Source organism: Periplaneta americana, chromosome 6 (genome assembly GCF_040183065.1).
Source record: "Periplaneta americana isolate PAMFEO1 chromosome 6, P.americana_PAMFEO1_priV1, whole genome shotgun sequence".
NCBI lineage: Eukaryota > Metazoa > Arthropoda > Insecta > Blattodea > Blattidae > Periplaneta > Periplaneta americana.
Window position 1 is genome coordinate 148851406 of NC_091122.1, and position 19869 is coordinate 148871274.

A 19869-nucleotide genomic window follows, 5' to 3' on the forward strand; every position below is an offset into this window, starting at 1 on the left:
GTTGTATAGTACTGAAATAGTACATTATGCAACGAGCCTATAATGGTAGTAATTAAGACGCGAGTATGTGTGTTTATGAAACGAGCGCAAGAGAGTTTCATAATTTTCATACGAGCGTCTTAATTACCATTATAGGCAAGTTTCATACGACTTTTTATGCTCGACCATATTTCTAACTTGAAATTATTCATAAGTATTCATGTTATGGTTATGTAAGTGAGGAGCGGAACTGACCTGAATTGTGAGATGTGCGCAGACACGAAAGTATTGATTTTTTCTGAGGCACGAATGTCATTGACCTTGATATAATCTAGAGAATAACATGAGGATTAGTCTTGATATAACCTGGAAATTGATTTAGAATTGAAATACGAGATGACAAATTGAATTTATTTGAATATTATTTACAATTAACGCTAATTATTATAGTAACAGAACATAACCTTCTGCGACAGTATTGGATTTCCAGCCTCCGTGACTTTTCGCTAATTGTCTTTCGATTGCATATCCGAGAATAATCGATACTTGCGGTTTTATAATGGTATAAAAGTGATTTCTCATTGGCTGAACAACTGAATTATAATGAATAAGTGTACTTTAATGAGGTGCATTAAAGGGCTACTACCAGGTGTATAATTACTACATTTCGTCGAGCATAAACAATTTTGAGGTTTAAAGGTAACTTCGCATACCTAAATGTATTGAACTTTACATTAGATTACGTAGAAAGAAAGTGTTTATTTTATTTATATAATTATTAAATTTATTTTACACAGAGCACAAGAAACATAATAGGCCTATGAAAAATATAACAAAGTAATTATACATCTTGATTACACAACTTTTAACACTATATCACTTCGGAATATGTATTATATGTCTTGCTCGTGTTAAATTCTGTCGTATCTGGTTAACATAAAGAAGGTCCATAACAGGCCGAAACATGTTAACCAGGTACGATAGAATTTAACACGAGCAAGACATTATAATACATATTCCGAAACATAGTAATTGTTGAGTCATAGCATAATTGATTACTACAAAGTTGTCATCTAACATAATTTCTCCTCAACTTCGTACCATCCTAGCGTATTTTCTTATGGGCAGTAATTTAAATCTGAACATAAAAATGAGTCCATTGAACATATTATGGATTCAAAATATACTATGAAGGATGCAGCAACAACAGTTTTATTTCCTGTGCGCGGTGCAGTAAGAATTTGTGATTTCATCTCTGCATGAACAATTCACAGTTTTCTATTGGATTACAGACTGAAATAAGGCAAGGTAAACTGTACGTAGTACATCATTGGTAACTAATTTCGTAACTGAACAAATTAATATATTCATTCATTCATGCATTCTTTCGGTGTTCTGCCCAAGGACAAGTCTTTCACTGCAAACCCAGTTTTCTCCAATCTTTCCTATGTTCTGCCTTCCTCTTAGTCTCCGCATATGATCCATATGAAGGGTTCAGAACCATAGTGGGCCAAGCGCCATTTACTAAAACCGTAGAAAACAAGGGTCAAAATTAAGTTATTACCATAATTCAATGGAAACGTATAGCTATAAAAGTATAAAACTAAATGATATGTCAATCTTCAATAAACTATGGTATTCACTTAAATTTAACACTTCCTTTATCCGTTTTTTTTTATAAATGCCGCTTGGACCATTATTTATTTATTTATTTATTTCCTTATTTACTTACTTATTTATTTATTTATTTATTTATTTATTTATTTATTTATTTATTTATTTATTTATTTATTTATTTATTACCTATATTCATATATTCATATTCATATTCTTTATGAAGATTACAGAGGCCTCGTCAATGTGATAATATAAAAAAACAATGTGTCAATATTTAAAATATTAAAAGAGTAAAAAATAATAAAATTTAACTAAAATACATCATTTTCAAAAAATTCATTCATATTATAAAAGGAATTATTTTGTAGCCATCTCTTAATCTGAAATTTAAATTGTGTTTCATTAAGTGCCTTTATATTTGTAGGTATCTTATTATATATTTTTATTGCAGTAATTACATAGCTTGATTGTGTTTTTTGCAACCTGACATGTGTACATTTAATTGAACATTATTTCTTGTTTCATAGCGATGCAGATCTACTATACTTGTATAATTAGTAATATTCTTGTTTACATACATTAAAAGTTCAAAAATATATAGATTGTAGACTGTCATAATCTTTTCATTTTTGAAAAGAGATCTACCTGATAGTCTGGGTGGTGACATTGTTTTAATACGAACTGCCTTTTTCTGCAGTAACAGAATGTTTGGAACGTCAGAACTATTTCCATATAAAAGTAATCCATATTTAATAACACTTTCAAATAGTGCATAGTAAACTTGTTTTAAATAATGTTTGGGAATCTTTTACATGATACTTCTCAAGAGATAAATTACTCTAGAAATTCTTTTACATACATAACTGACATGGCTATTCCACCTTAGTTTAGGATCCAAATACATACCCAGCATCTTTACAGATTCATATATCACATTATTTTGGGTTTGTTTCAAACTTAGAGTTAGCACATGAGTTTTTCATCATTAACAATAAATCCATTAATAAGAAAACCACTTTCTTATTTCAGCAAATACAACTTGCTTCATAAAATCTAACTCAGCAGTATTATTGTGTATGATAACAAAAGTTGTATCGTCAGCTAAATAAAAGATACAGGTGCATGTAGATATAAATGAAAAATACCAAATAAAAATAAATTTAAAAAAGTTAAGTACAGATGTCATAGCCAAAAATTTAAAATTTAGCTATAATTGGCAAATTACAGAGTAAATATAACACTATGTTAATAAATTCAGTATACAGTATTATATAGTCGGACTAATAGGCTTAATTAATTTATTTAAGAAATTTACCACTACATAACACTTGTTCCAACCAGCATGATACTCGACTACAACTACAACCAACATGCAACTAGAATCCAACATCATGAAACCATTGCTGTATATAACTTTTTCTTGTACATATTGTACGATAACGAGAAATCGAAATCCTGTGTATTTGATAGATGATTGTAAGTTCGAACCATTAATAAAAGTGGAGAAATTTTATGAGATTGTGTTTTTGATGTCTGTAAATAAAAGAGAGATCGCTATGGTTCTGAACCCTTCATATATCTAATATCTATCATCTGCTATCTTCTTCTGCTCCGAGCTCTTCTCCCATTAATTCTAATTCTAATTTTTTTTACAAAGATAGTTGATTTGTTTGTCCTATTTCAGATATTTATCAATAATGAATCTTAAATATTTAACCTCTGAAGATTAATTTATAATTGGACAATTACAGAAAGAAATTTATAGTTCAAAAACATCCACCGCTATACATACATCACATTGAGGAAGAAAGAACACACATAATCCTCAATGTGATTTCCAAGCTGCGTCATTATAAACCCTGTTATGATTTATTTTTATGTGCAGTTAGGCAAGAAGAAAGCGCTGTTTTATTTTGAAAACGGAATGTTTGTGGAACAAATGAAGGAACTGAAGAGTCATTTCTTTAATACAATAGTTCACGATTTCTTGGCCGATATTACCGAAGTTGACTTCATGAACGATAAGAAACAGTGCATTAAAAATATCAACAATTGGGCATCAGCACATACAAACGGCACAATAACAAATGTCATTACTCAAGGTGAGTTGCATTATTATTATTATTATTATTATTATTATTATTATTATTATTATTATTATTATTATTATCATTATTATTATTATTATTATTATTATCATTATTATTACATTTTGTCATCGGTAGTTGCGTAATTATTAGACAGTGGATGCGGGATGACTTATCGTTGTATGTCGGTGCACATTTACTATATGTTACATTTTTTTTCATTCAGACCATTAGCTCAGCAGGTTTTAAACGTAAACAGACGACGTCAAGATGCTACTGTATCCCCGTACAGTCATAAGGGAAAGAAAAGTAACGTACTGTAGTACATACCTTGCAAGTTCAGTCCTCGTCATCATTGATGCAATTACCAGCGTTGCAGTAAACGACGATATATTCTCGTAAGTTGTCGAAGCTGAGTCGTCTTCGCCTATCGCTTAAACAGTTTTTGTGTCGAGAGAATTTCTGAAGAAAAACTCTAAAAAGGGGATCACTCAATTTCTTTAGAGGAATATTTGCACTGAGCATCATGTTGCACGTGTCGTTTAGACCCGCACAACTAAATGTTGATGACGATGATGATGATGATGATGATGATGATGATGATGATGATGATTCCTCAGATTTCATTTCAATGCATTTCCTGTGCGATGTACTGTTGCAATGTTTCTCTATAGCCTGAGTTGTTCTGGTTTTTGTTTCAATTTTACATACATTACACACGATATTGTCTTCGTTAATACATAAAATGTCACTCTCATACTTCATAACTGCATTTCGTATCTCTAAGCGAATTTAACGTTTTGACTTCGACATTATGAATGGATCAGCACTATACTATTCAACTCGTACTGAATACTTGAGCAGGATAGCACAACTGCACACATTGCGTTGCAATGTGGCCCGGGGTTCCTTCGATATGTACGCTGCTGTACTCGCCAGATACACAAAAGACGAACGACGCGGCACGTGCCATATACTCCGATACGAAACAACTTCACTTTTCCTTAAGTCATCCCGCATCCACTGTCTAGTAATTACTATCTTTCCATAAGACACGAGACTGGAAGGTTCATCATATTCGGTGGAGGTCGTGAACTTTTAAAAATTCCTTCGGAAAAAAAACCGCGCCAATTGTTAAACTTCGATCATCCATTTAAATCTTGGTCACACACTATACAGGATGATTCAGGACCTATGCAACAAACTTTGTGGATCGATAGATCTCACAATGAGGATCATTTTTCGTAATACTATTCATGTTCTCCGATGACTCGTTTAGGAGCTAAGCGACATCGAAACAAAGACAGGTTTTAGTGACATTAACAATAATTATGAAATGAATTATTTTTCAAGTATGTTTTCTGACAAGTTACAGGTGTTCAAAGTGTCTACCCTGAACCTGATTACATTCATTACACCGTCGTAGCAATGGTTATCGGCCTGTATCGAATTTGATCAAAAGCAGCTAATACTCGCATAGTCGGTTCCTCTCTGGTGTCAATTCGAGTGGTGTGTTACTTCACATGTCCCAAAAAAAATAGATTAAGGGTGTGAAGTCGGGTGACCATGCTGGCCACTCAACAGGTCCGGCTCTCCCTATCTATTGCTCCCTGTAGATGTTGTTCATATGTGCTCATACAACCTGATTGAAGTACGTTGGGACGTTATGTTGAGTCACATCGTGAAGGGTACATCCCTCATGAGCAGCGGAAGCGTGTTCCGAAGAGCGCTCCATTCAAACGGGGCAGAAAAATGACAGGACACTTGTAACCTGTCCGCAAGGGTACTTGAAGAATTAAATGAATAATTAACTGTAAATATCACTAAAACCTGTCTTTTTTTCGATGTCGCATAGCTCTTACATGTGGCATCGGAGAACATGGGTTGTCTTACGAAAAATAATCCTCATTGAGAGATCTATCGATCCCCAGAGTTTCTTGCAGAATCACCCTGTATTGCTGAGCTGTTCTGCGGCTATACTAATTCCAGTGAATGAATGAATTAAAAGAGTGAGGAACTATTGAATATAGTTAAAATGTAGTTGATGTTTATTACGTCGATGCAATGGCTCCTTGCACTCATCTTAACATTTATGTGAACTCCTAACCTATAGGCCACTTGTCTCACTTCGTTCACACTGTCCCATTTAAAGAGCATCAGTAAATTTTCCAGGAGGAAAGGCCGAAAGAACCGCCAGCTAGTAGAACGGGCAAGAGTACCTGTCAGACAGCTACTACCGTCGCGTCCCTATGTAGCTGTACTGTTTTGCGAGCCCAACTGTTGTCTTTCCCTTTTCCTCTTGTCTTTCCCTTGCTCCCCTTTTTCTCCTTGTTTTGTTCGTCTTCCCCATGTTTTTATTGTCTTCCCATACTTTTCTTTTCTTCCCATTGTTCTCCTTGTTTTCTTGTTCTCCTTGTCTTCCCCTTGCTCTTTGTGTATTTCCCTTTCTCTCCTTGTAGTATCCTTGTTCTCCTTGCATTCTCCTTATATTCTCCTTGTATTCCCTTTGTTCTCCTTGCATTCTCCTTATATTCTCCTTGTATTCCCTTTGTTTTCCTTGTATTCTCTTTGTTCGCCTTATATTTCATTTGTTGACTTTGTATTTCCCTTGTTTTTCTTGTATTCCCCTTGTTCTCCTTTTATTGCCTTATATTCTTCTTCTTGTATTCTCCTTGTGTCCACTTTGTATTCCTTGCCTTCCCCTTGCTCTTTCTGTCTTCTTTGTCTTCCATAGTTTTCCTTGCCTTCCCCTTGTTCTTCTTGTTTTCTCCTTGTTCTCCTTGTCTTTCCCTTGTTCCCTTTTCTTCCTTGTTCTACTTCTCTTCACCTTGTTCTTTGTGTATTCTCCTTGTTCTCTCTACATTCTCCTTGTTCTCCTTGCATTCCCTTGTTCTCCTTGTATTTCCCTGGTTATCACTCGTTCTTCTTGTATTCCCCTTGTACTCCTTTCGTTTCATTTCTTCTCCTTATATTCTCCTTGCTCTTCTCGTTTCCCTGGTATTCTTTTTCTTTGATCGCATCCACATGTAGTTCTGTGTTAAGTTATGCAGCATAGTGAAGCTATAATCTCTTCGTTGTAAGAATAATCCTACAGTAAACAATGGCACGTGACTGAAGTGAGGCTTGATTGGCCGCACTTTGGCGCCAGAGATTCTCAGTAAGTGATTCCACCCACTCCTGTACATTCTGTTTCCTGTTAAACATTTCCCGTTACTCGTCAAAGTAGACCTAACCTCACTGCTATGCATTGATTTGCTTAGGAAACTGTTACTTTATAATTTATTAATTGGAACTTACTATATACTGTACATTCAACACTATTTCTTTCTCTCCGCTTTTAAGAGGGTATCTTCCTAGTAACCACACACATTGAGTATGCAGAAGCCATACTAACACGTGCTTACGAGAAGAAGCTCAAATGGCGCCAGCATTTTACAAGAACAGACTACCTTGGTATTACTCTTAGTATTCATCCGCTCACAACGTAAATAAAAAAATATAAAATTAGCTTTTCTTTTACATGGCATTTTAAATATGAGTGAAGTTATATGTTTCATCGTATTTAATAACTAGAATTCAATTTTTATTTTTAAATAATACAAGGTTATGACTTTCAAATATGGAACTATATTTTCCTGCGTCGTGTGAGTGTTTCGACTGGGAGCCAGTCATGGGTATGATAGCCACGTGCTTGTGTTTACATTAGGATTTTTCTTACAGCGAAAAGAGTATACGAGTGCCCATTTCTTTTTCTTTATTTAAAATTGTCTCTGTCAAATTCACACAACAACTACAACAGTTAGGGCAATTCGACTAATAACTTTGCATGTTTTCACAGATGCCATTAACAAAAACACGAACTTAGTGCTGCTGAATGTTATTTACTTCAAAGACATATGGAGAAAAGTTTTTACAGACTTGAGACCATTACAGTTCAACCAACCCGGGTCAGTTTCTTCGAATGTTACTGGGATGTTTTTATTAACAAAATTAATAGCAAATAAAAATAAAAATATTGGAATCAAGTGGGTCTCCTTGCCTTTCAGGGTAAGTTCTCTATAAACTTACTATAAGAATCATTATTTCATAAATAAAATTTTCTGCTTAACACAATACAGTAAGTAGAAAATTGGCGCAAATTTGGAAAGCGATGGAGGGAACGTTTAACCATATTAATTGTTATTACAGGACAGTCAATTTTCTTTGCTGGTGATTCTACCGATTAAGAAGAATGCATTGGAAATTGTGACTCAGACTTTGACCGGAAACAATCTCCATGAAATTATAGAAGACAGAACAGAAAACATGGTACAGTTAGCACTTCCCAAGTTCAAGCTTGAGACAAATCAAGACTGCATACCAGTACTCAGAGAGGTTTGTGAAGTTCAATACGTTATTTAATTTAACTTAATATAATGAAATTTTGGCACAGTTTACAGTGTAGGGTCAAGTAGTGCTATTATGCTGCAAAAAAATCAATTTTTGGTGTAATTTTTCTATAAAAGCAAATACAAATTAGAAAAAAATTAAGTCATATGCTTCTGTAGACATATATGAAGGATTTGGAGTTAAATTTATTTTTTATTTCTAATAATGGATAAAATTACAACAAAAGCAGTGTTCATGTTGAATCTTTCGTACACTACTTTTAACACTTGAATATAAATAATTGATTAAATGGCGATCTTACTCGTGTTAATTGCGTAAGCAGGCGGCTGTTTCGGTGAGGATGGTGTGAAGAAGCACCGAAACAGCTGTAAGCCGCACATGCTTACACAATTAACACGAGTAAGATAGCCTTTAATCAATTATTTAAAAGCAGTATGTTATAATAGCCTTCTGTGTTGGCTATTGTGATACTCTCAGATGTGTAATGTATCACATGTAAAAGTTTGATTGAAATCACATTAAAATTGATTAAGATTTAGCAACTTTTGTAATGACCTTTTCTTCCCATAGAAATTTATACAATTTACTGAAACTTTAAAACCTTACTACCAATGCTAGAAAATTGCTGTATGTTCACATATTTCTTTATGTGTAAGGAAGCAGACAGAAAATTATGATACAGTTTGTCTTACTAAATAAATTAAAATACGTTTTTAAATAATGAATGTATTTTCCAAAGTTGTGTTAAATTTTAGCAGTAAAAAGAATGGTTATTAAGCAAATATTGTTAGGTAAATAAGTAAAAATAAGACTATATTAGTAATTTTTAACTCATTGTAGGTTCCAACATGTCAGTTTAAACATCCCTCAAGAGTTGAGAAATTGTAAAATACCTCTCAAGAAGTAATAAATTACTTTAAGCCAGAAAATGGATCAACTTGGATAATTTATTTAAATGTAAACACAATATCATAATAGCCCTTCTAGCGAATCATAATAGCCCTGAAAGTGTATCTTAATAGTCCTAAAAAGTGTATCATAATAGCCCTAAAAATTGTATCATAATAGCCCTAAAAATTGTATCATAATAGCCCTAAAAAGTGTATCTTAATAGTCCTAAAAAGTGTATCTTAATAGCCCTAAAAGTGTATTTTAATAGTCCTAAAAAGTGTATTATAATAGCCCTAAAAAGTGTATCTTAATAGTCCTAAAAAGTGTATTTTAATAGTCCTAAAAAGTGTATCATAATAGCCCTAAAAATTGTATCATAATAGTCCTAAAAAGTGTATCTTAATAGTCCTAAAAAGTGTATCTTAATAGCCCTAAAAGTGTATTTTAATAGTCCTAAAAAGTGTATTATAATAGCCCTAAAAAGTGTATCTTAATAGTCCTAAAAAGTGTATCTTAATAGCCCTAAAAAGTGTATCTTAATAGTTTTAAAAAGTGTATCTTAATAGCCCTAAAAATGTATTTTAATAGTCCTAAAAAGTGTAACATAATAGCCATAAAAAGTGTATCTCAATAGCCCTAAAAGTGTATTTTAATAGTCCTAAAAAGTGTAACATAATAGCCCTAAAAAGTGTATCTTAATAGCTCTAAAAGTGTATTTTAATAGTCCTAAAAAGTGTAACATAATAGCCCTAAACAGTGTATCTTAATAGCCCTAAACGTGTATTTTAATAGTCCTAAAAAGTGTAACATAATAGCTCTAAAAAGTGTATCTTAATAGCCCTAAAAGTGTATCATAATAACCCTAAAAGCGTATCTTAATAGTCCTAGAAAGTGTATCTTAATAGTCCTAAAATGTATATCATAATAGCCCTAAAATGTGTATCACAGCAGCCCTAAAATGTGTGTCATAATAGCTTTCCTCATTCACACACTAATACTGCTAGGCTACTCAACATTCATGGCTGTTCTTCAAAGAAAAATGAAGCTGACACTATTCTAAGTAAGAGTAAAATTAAAAAATATATATTCTACCTTTTTTCACTCAAAGGTAATAAAAAAGTAACCGAATATCATATCAAAGTTTCTTCAACATACAAAATTGCCTTTTCTTTCAATACATTTATGAGGCTGATAATCGCTTTTAAAACTTTCTTTAATATTGCTCCTTAAAGAGCATAAAATATACTTCCAGAATCACAGTTTTAAACATTTTCAAACTGAGCCTTTGGTACATTTTAAAATCTGTATCAAATTAGCCCGTCTTTTTTTTACTGCATCATATTAGCCCTACTTTACACTACAATCTGTGTCGCAATATTCTGATATTATCTTTACTCCTTGCTTCTATCTATTATTTTAATAAATGAATAAATGAATAGGTAATTAAATAAGTTGTCGTGAGAGTATCTAGGCGTAATATAATGAAATACATTACGGTGCGTTATTTCAAAAACTTCCCACCTTGAATAATTTAGATGTATAAGGGACATTATTTAAAAAAAACACGTCGATTTAGTTTTCGAATAGGAGTTCAAAACCACTGTTCAACGAATTTTCTGTCCCACCTTTTCACTACCATTCTTCTCCACTTTTGAATTTAAAATTGCACCCATATTTTCAGACACATCATTTTAAAGGGGATGGTAAACCCTATCTATCTAACAAAAAAATAATAATTCGGTTTGTTACTTTCTGAGATATAGCCAGAAACATTTGTTCGTGACTACAAGCCTAAATTGCGAGAGAGTTCGGATCTCCCCTCTAAGCATGCGCGATTCGACCGCTTGTAATGCCGGTAAGTTATATTGGCCGCGCAATATACGTTATTCTTTCATCATTTACTCCCAGATGCCAATTTGCAACCTCAAATCCAAACCGGTAGCTATATTTTGTTTCAGCTTGGAGTAACGCATTTGTTTTCATTGGCTGAAGCAAATTTATCCAGCATAATGCTTACAAAGACTGAAGTAAATTTTGTGTACGTGTCTTACGTTGGAAATAAAGTGGAATTCGAAGTTGACGAGAACGGAGCAACTGCAACTATAGCGGCGAATGGTAAGTAGAAAATAAAAAATATAACCAAAGTTTGATCCCGTACTTCAGACTCCGAATGGGGACTTTGCATGGATTGTACTCCTATTTCTTTTCAAGACAGATATCTTGTAGTGAGAAATGTGGTATAATCTATAATATTCGAACACACTTCATTTCTCCTGATCAAGATGTAATAAAATGAAATAATAATAATAATAATAATAATAATAATAATAATAATAATAATAATAATAATATATTTATTTTTATTTATTTATTTATTTATTTATTATTAATATTTGTGTGCTGAACAACAGCCAGAGGCCAATTACAGTTCAGCACAATACACAAACAGAAGATACAAAGGTGCGAAAACAAAATAAATAATATCTTAAATCAGGGATGTCGAACAGCGCTCTCGAGCTGTGAACTGCAGAGCCTTCACTCCTCCCTTACCGTGCAACGGTTGAACACAGGTAGCAAGCGAAACTGCGGCGGCTGGTATTTAGAGAACTTCTATATATCTTACCAATTGATTAGGAACTCAGTTTAGATTTGCATTTGAACTCTGATAAACAAAGAATGTAGCCTACATGAGGATGAATTATGATGATGATTATAATAATAATAATAATAATAATAATAATAATAATAATAATAATAATAATAATAATAGAGTTTTATCTACTGGGCCATTCCATGAATTTTGTTCGTTAGTGACGGAAATAGGTAAATCATAATAATAATGTTGTTAATATCATGTTTAAAATCCTTTAATGAAATGACATCTACAAGATCGCCATGAACATTAAAATCTGAGTCGACACTCCTTATGAATACACTGTAGTTAGCTGCGCCATATATTTCCGGTCGGTACTTTCATCAAGAACTATAGTTAGTAATAAGCGAAAGTTTTCATTTTTGCTATCAGTTATTCCTCCAAGTTATCTCCCATTTATGATACACGCTCTGCAAAAATATTACGATACAAACATATAGATTTAAAATCATTAACGTATTCCGGACATATTTCTTTTGCAACAGCTATGAGACAGTCTTTCACAAATTCTCCGTTAGTAAATAGCTTTGAAGCCGTTGCAATAATTTCCCAAATTTTGTAGCTAGCACGAACCAAGCTTCTTCTACTAACACCCGATGATGATGGAAGGTTTTCTGAATTCAATCTTGATTTTAATTCTTCTACAGTCTTTTCACGAGTGAAACCGGATAACTTATCTTGTGCATAAGCTTCAGCATGACGTGTAGAATTAAAATGCCTTTTAATATTATGATTATTAATGTATCCAAGTTCTTTTCTACATATTAAGCAATATGCCTTTCCGCCCTTTAAGATAAATAAATATTTATCTATCCATTCACTATTGAATCGTCGTTCCATATCCATACCAGCCGCCAGAGTTAATAAAAACACACTGCGTACAGAACACTGCTACAGCGAGCTGACTGACTGTCGTTTCAGCTCAGCTACACGGTAGGAAACAGTATTAATCGTTTCACAGTTTGAGAGCGCTGTTCGACATCCCTGTCTTAAACAAAAACATACACAAATAAAATTGAGAACAAGAACATAAATACTAATAATCAAAACGAAACTATACCTTAAAAGGATCTAAATTGTGCCCATGCAAATTGGCATATTTTGTGCATCTGCAGACTGGAAAAAGTGATTTTGAATTTCTGTTATAAAATTTTTTTTGAAATCTTAGACCTTTTATAGGAATACGAAGGCTGATATTGTTTATGATAGACTCACAATCAATATCACCCTAGATAACTTTGCAAAAAAATTGATAATCAAGATTTTGACGTCTAGAATAAAGGCTACAACAGTTAAAATATTTACAGGTAATCTCATAGTTAAAGTCACAGGAATTGGGTATAAATCGAAAAGCACATAAGGAAATAAATTTTATTTGAATATTTTCCAATTTAACCGAATCGGTTGAAGTAATGGAATTCCAGGCTACAGATGCATATTCAAGTTTAGATCGAACCAAAGTAAAGTATAGAATTAATAATGATTCTGGAGTAGAAAAAGAATAAGTTACCTATAGACCTTATTAAACCAAGCATTCTTATTGAATGATTATGAATATATTGAACATGATCGTGAAAGTATAATTTAGAATCGAGTAGGAAGATGCCAAAGAAGAATGGAAAGGAAAATACTCGGAATAAGCCTGAAAGACAGAATCAGAAACGAAGAAGTACGGCGACGAAGCGGCGTAGAGGACGTGGTCACACTCGCTAATAGGATGAAATGGCGCTGGGAAGGACACGTGGTACGAATGCAACCTACCAGATGGGCACACACGGCGACACTGTGGGATCCAAGAATTGGCTGGAGAAGCCGTGGACGACCGAGGACCAGATGGGAGGACGAGTTCAAGTTGCAGCTAGGAGGACTGTGGACCAGAATAGGACGCCAAAGAACACGGTGGAGGGACGCAGTCAACCAGTGCTAGTGAAATTGTGGACAAAGAACTAGAAATGTAAATAGACCATCAGGTCGGCTCTTCTGATGGTCAAGACTTGAGCCGCCCCAGCCCAAGCAGGAGGCCTTGCCCCTCTGGGGATTTACGGCTTTATTATTATTATTATTATTATTATTATTATTATTATTATTATTATTACTATTATTATACACCAAGATTTTTAATAGAATTTTTCCTAATAATACAGACGTTATTAAGAGAATAATTAAATTTTATGGAAGTAGTTTTTCGTGAGTACGAAATGACAAAAGTTTTTGTTTCATTAATTTTCATTCCATTATTGTCAGACCAAAGTTCAATAGAGTTAATATCATTTTGAAGAGTTTGGAAATCGGCAGAACTATTTATTGAGCGAAAGATTTTGAGATCATCAGTAAATAATAATAATAATAATAATAATAATAATAATAATAATAATAATAATAATAATAATAATAATAATGGAATTAATTTAATTTCTTTCTGGTTGCACTTCTTCATGTTCTACATAAGAACTTGAAACATTTCCACGCTCTGCTAAATCCATATACTGATAATACATGTAAATACCTCTCTAATTGAATGCCTACGACTTGGAAATCGTTTCTGATACCCCCGCGTAGCAGCTGCAGTATCACTATTGCACAATCAGTACGGCGTACACGAACAAAATATCGGCTGGTATACAACTACAATAAGAATGCGCCGAAATGTGAGATTAACGAAAATTATCGCATTATATTACAAGTTAGAAAAAAGTGATATCGCATCAGGGTTTTAAAATATCTCATAACGCAATAATTTATCGCATGGCTGGCAACGCTGCTTGAAAAGCATACAGGAGTCTGAAATAATACCTACGTATTGATTCAGTACCACAGTCTGTCTAGTATATACAGTCACGAAGCTTGAGTTGTTGAGGGTACTAGGAACAATAGACTTGCAGGTACTATTTCGCATTGTCTGTGATGAAGCGATAGTAGCGATCCCAGTGGTTAGCAACTGTCTATGGATGCATATTCCCTACGTATTGAGCTTCGTTACTGTATATATTAGATTGTGGTACTATTGAGAATGATCTAATTTTATTATTGTCCCAACAATATGCTGCATTGCGAAAACCTATCAGACCGCAACTGTGATTAGCATACGTACCAAGGACTTGAAACAAAAATTAATAAAACGTCGATCTACAAAATGCAAGAAAATTTTAAATCATTATTCTCGCATTGTCACTTTATAATACACGTTTTCCAACATACGAGTACAATACTTAGTCTATCTATTGTTCATTCATGCAATTTCATATTTTTATAGATTGGTATATTAAAAAAGTAAAAGCGGATTTTTGCTGATTATGATTTTTACGTTCGAATGAAGCCAACTTTATTTTGTATAAATGCGTATTTCCAGGGTTTTTCGTTTTAAATAGGCCTACATATATATTTTTATTATTTAAATGCATATGAAGAGTCCACTGCAAGAATGATGGATGTCATTTGGAATACATTTTGCAGGAGAAGCAATTGAAAGTTTGAAATGCTTAGCGCTCAAAGCTTAACTGTGATTTTCCGATCATTACTGGACAATGACTATCAGTGTTAATGCCATATAACTCTGTATGTACATTCTATGTCTTAAGCTATGCATTGACAGTCTTGGTTCATTTTCGACAAGAAAGTGACATCTATCATTCTTGCAGTGGACTCTTCATATATTAACATTTTTTTTTGTTTTGATGATTTATTATCTAATTTCAAAATATCTCTCCGGTAAAAATAAGAATAATTTCCAAGGAATATAAATATTATGTCAGAAATAAAACCAGTAATTGTATTATTTAATTACTGTTGAGGACAGACCGAGTGTTCCTCATGGGATTCGCATTCTGCAGAGTTATATTTGCTGAAGAGTTATGGTATTTTCACAAGCAGATGATTTTTTCCAAGACGTGATTTTCATTCAGAACATCATAATCTCCAATGAACAGTAAACAAAGAAAATCAGAATACTTCTGAATGAAGTAGGCCTATTATTAAATGAGACCTAATTACTTGTGAGGAATCAGATCACAGTGAAACAGAGAACTGTGAAGTTAGTGATAATGTGACTCAAAGTGAACAATCTGACGGTGGTGGTGATGGTGATGATGACGATGATGGTGTTGGAAGTGGTTGTGAAAATAATAATGGTTTAGTTTAAAACAAATCTTGGTAAAATTAACTAATAATAACAAGTTTCTAGCTTTAAAAGGTGTTAAAAAGTTATTTTTCTTTTTAATTGAATTTTCTTATCGAATCCAAGTCCTTCCTCGAACGAAATTAATAACATTTTCCCCTTATTGCATTATTACAGTGTTGCCAAGTCAGCGGTTTTGTAGCTAAATCTGGTGTTTTCAGGACTACATCAGCTACAGAATTTTACCGTCAGCGGCTAGCTATTTATTTGGCGATTTTTTATGATTCCGGCAGAGGGAAATTATATTTTTAAGCTTTCTTTTGTAAATATGTTATAATTGTTTTTATATGTAGGTGCGAACAACAATGTTAGTTAATCATAAACCAGAATTTAGTATGGTATTATCACACTTTTTCATTGTACGAGTATAAAATGTCAACGTTTTATGTTAACTCGATTTGGTGCAATCAAGTTCATTTCCTGTCTTATCCATTGTTGTTCTACAAATAAGGTATGCCGCATTCGTTAAACTCTTAAGCTAATGTATGTATTGTTTCTGTAAATGAATTGATATCACAAAGAATAGATAATTAACTGATTATTTTTATTTATGATATATGATATATTATTTAATTTATCATTCAGACATACTTAAAACTTGAAACCAGACTCATTGTTGGCAGGTACGTCTCCTGTTCAGTGTGAAATCAGATTTCGAACCGACTGGTGTGATTGTGAATGTGATTATTTCCGAAGTTCCAATATAATATTCTTGATCTACTTTGTTCAATTTTGAAGATATATGCCGCTTAAAACTCAGTACGAATATGAAGACGATTCTACATAGAACATAGGATCTACAAAGCGATACACACTTTCCATAATTTAATCTATATTTATATAAAATTCTTCAGTTGCTAAAACTGTATAATTTGTATTTCAAATTTGGAAGTGATGTATTTAAAAAATTTTGGAGTTTTTAAGCTACAGTTTAGCGGGTTTTTGAAGCTTGTGCAGCGGTAAATGGAATTCTGAGTTGGCAACACTGTGCATTAAGTAAAGACAATGGCTTTGTTCAAGACATTTGAAGCATTCTTATGCTCCTGATAACTGTTTTGAAGTTCGGGTGCTCTGAACATCACTCATACCTACCTAATAAAGAGGTTAAGGTTAAGTAAATAAGACTTATTGTATAAATCGCATCATATGTGAGGAAAATCGCGATGGCATACTCTATAGAATAGAACAGTTTCCCACGAAATAGTTAATTAAGTTAGCTCAACAGACAATTGTATCCAAGACATCAGCTGGAAAAGTGACGAAATATTTTTTTTTATTTTAGTTGGTTATTTAACGACGCTGTATCAACTGCTAGGTTATTTAGCGTCGATGAGATTGGTGATAGCGAGATGGTACTTGGCGAGATGAGACCGAGGATTCACCATAGATTACCTGGCATTCACCTTATGGTTGGGGAAAAACCTCGGAAAAAACCCAACCAGGTAATCAGCCCAAGCGGGGATCGAAACCGCGCCCCAGCACAACTTCAGACCGGCAGGCAAGCGCCTTAACCGATTGAGCCACGCCGGTGGCGAAATATTATTGTTATTATTATTATTATTATTATTATTATTATTATTATTATTATTATTATTATTATTATTATACTTACTTACTTACTTACTTACTTACTTACTTACTTACTGGCTTTTAACCCTCGACAGTTGGCGCGAAGAAATTAAACGTAAGGATTGGCGCCGGGTAATTTTGACCCGTCAGTTAATGCTAACAATTCATTAATTTTTTAATATATAAATATTATTACCCATATTTGCTGTCAAAAAATCTGAAAGTTATAATTTATAAAACAGTTATATTACCGGTTGTTCTTTATGGTTGTGAAACTTGGACTCTCACTCTGAGAGAGGAACAGAGATTAAGGGTGTTTCAGAATAAGGTTCTTAGGAAAATATATGGGGCTAAGAGGGATTAAGTTACTGGAGAATGGAGAGAGTTACACAACGCAGAACTGCACGCATTTTATTCTTCACCTGACATAATTAGGAACATTAAATCCAGAGATGGGCAGGACATGTAGCACGTATGGGCGAATCCAGAAATGCATATAGAGTGTTAGTTGGGAGACCGGAGGGAAAAAGACCTTTGGGGAGGCCGTGACGTAGATGGGAGGATAATATTAAAATGGATTTGAGGGAGGTGGGATATTATGGTAGAGACTGGATTAACCTTGCACAGGATAGGGACCGATGGCGGGCTTATGTGATGGCGGCAATGAACCTTCCGGTTCCTTAAAAGCCATTTGTATGTATGTACCGTAAAGTGGGGATATTTCGGACGCAGGGGTAACATCGGACGGTAATTCATTTTATCATATTTTATGTTGGTAACACCAGTTCACCAATGGGTCTTTAAAAATGTGCAGAAACATACGAACATAGTAAAAAGCGCGGAAAAGATGCTAAGAACTGGTGTTACCAACATAAAATATGATAAATTGAATTACCGTCTGATGTTACCTCTGCGTCCGAAATATCCCCACTTTACGGTATTATTATTATTATTATTATTATTATTATTATTATTATTAGCCATATTATTATTAGCCTTATTATTATTATTATTATTATTATTATTATTATTATTACTCATGTTATTATTACTATTATTATTATCTATTACTCATTATTATTGATATATTATTAATTGTCCCATATTATTAATTGTCCCATTACATCATGCTAAAATGGCCTTCAGGTTAATCAAATATGAGTAAAAAAGTACATTTACATTTCAGTTGCTGGAACGGAAGGAAGGACCAGGGACTCCATTATGGACTTTCATGCCAACCATCCGTTCCTGGTGTTCCTGATAGACAACATAAATCGGTTACCATTGCTAGCAGGAAGAGTGTCTGATCCGTCACAAAGATAACTGTAAATGAAGAAAATAAATTGCTGTATTTTATCAATAACTACACCTATTGTCTCATTTTATTGTTCGTCTCTAAAATCAATAAAACATTACTAAACCGTGGCGCGACAGCCCATAGAGGGACAAAGCCAGTCTCATGCCCACATTTCTTAGCAGAGGTAAACGATCATACAACCAGTACTGAGGTGATAATGTGTGGTTAGCACCGCGCAGCCGTTACAACTGACTTTCAGAACTGGATTTATATACTCGTTGTAGCCCTTCAAATTCATCACGATGTTGGGTGAACACCGGTCCCATACACTGGTCGAAATTTCGTAACAGAATTTCTTTCCTCAAAAGGATTCGAACCAGCGCTCATTCTGTAACGCTAGACTAACTTATAATGCTTTAGATCCCAAGACTACGATGCGGGATTGAATTATGTATTATTGTTTTTGTAATAATGTCTTCAATTATTCAATTATTTTACACACTATGAGTATACAAGATGAACCGTAAGTAACGTCATTAATTTTAGGGGGTTATTCTATGAGATATTTCAAACAAAAATGTTATTACAATCGAAGACATTATTACAAAAACAGCCCTAGTCATTTTTTATGAAATTGAGTTAAGGACACATTTGCTACTATTTCAAATGTTTATAGACTCCAAAAATGACACATGCCAGATGCAATAGTCATTGGATAAACAACAGTTGTACGGAAACAGCTGACATGTGTTGTTCTATTTATTTTTATTGTTCCCCTGGAAAATAGCAATTTTGACAAGGGTTGTTTTTGCAGTAACTTAATGTCTTCAATTTTTCGCGTGTTTGGTTTCTTTTCGAAATAAAAATTGTTTTATATTAAATATTTCATAGCGTGTTCTGGGAAAGCCATTGATTTAATTGCCAATATGCTGTCAATTTAAGAGAGTAGTGTATTATGATGAATATTACACTTTTACTACGTCACACTTCTTTTGACCAATAAAACGGTACGAAAGGACGTCTTTCAACCAATCATGGCTGCTTATCGCACAATTTTATCGCGTCCCTAGCATTTGTTTAATTTTATCGCGTCCCTAGCATTTGTTTATTTTTATCACTATCCTAGCATTTGTTTCTTTGTTTGCCAACATTTCAAACTGCACTGGTCTGGACGTCAAAAAACAGAAAATTGCAAACCACTCCAGTTGATGCA

At 33.4% G+C, this 19869-nt stretch overlaps 1 protein-coding gene across 1 annotated transcript in view; it reads left to right on the forward strand.

The window, feature by feature from the left end:
• Nucleotides 1-18717, forward strand: part of LOC138702314 (leukocyte elastase inhibitor-like) — a 163491-nt gene extending 144774 nt beyond the window's left edge. The window contains exons 4-8 of the mRNA XM_069829904.1: nt 3482-3698; nt 7522-7730; nt 7872-8057; nt 10922-11078; nt 18546-18717. Of these exons, the coding sequence (XP_069686005.1) occupies nt 3482-3698; nt 7522-7730; nt 7872-8057; nt 10922-11078; nt 18546-18682 (906 nt within the window). The 3' untranslated portion in view covers nt 18683-18717. The remainder of the gene's footprint in view (nt 1-3481; nt 3699-7521; nt 7731-7871; nt 8058-10921; nt 11079-18545) is intronic.
• The last annotated feature ends 1152 nt before the right edge of the window (nt 18718-19869 follow it).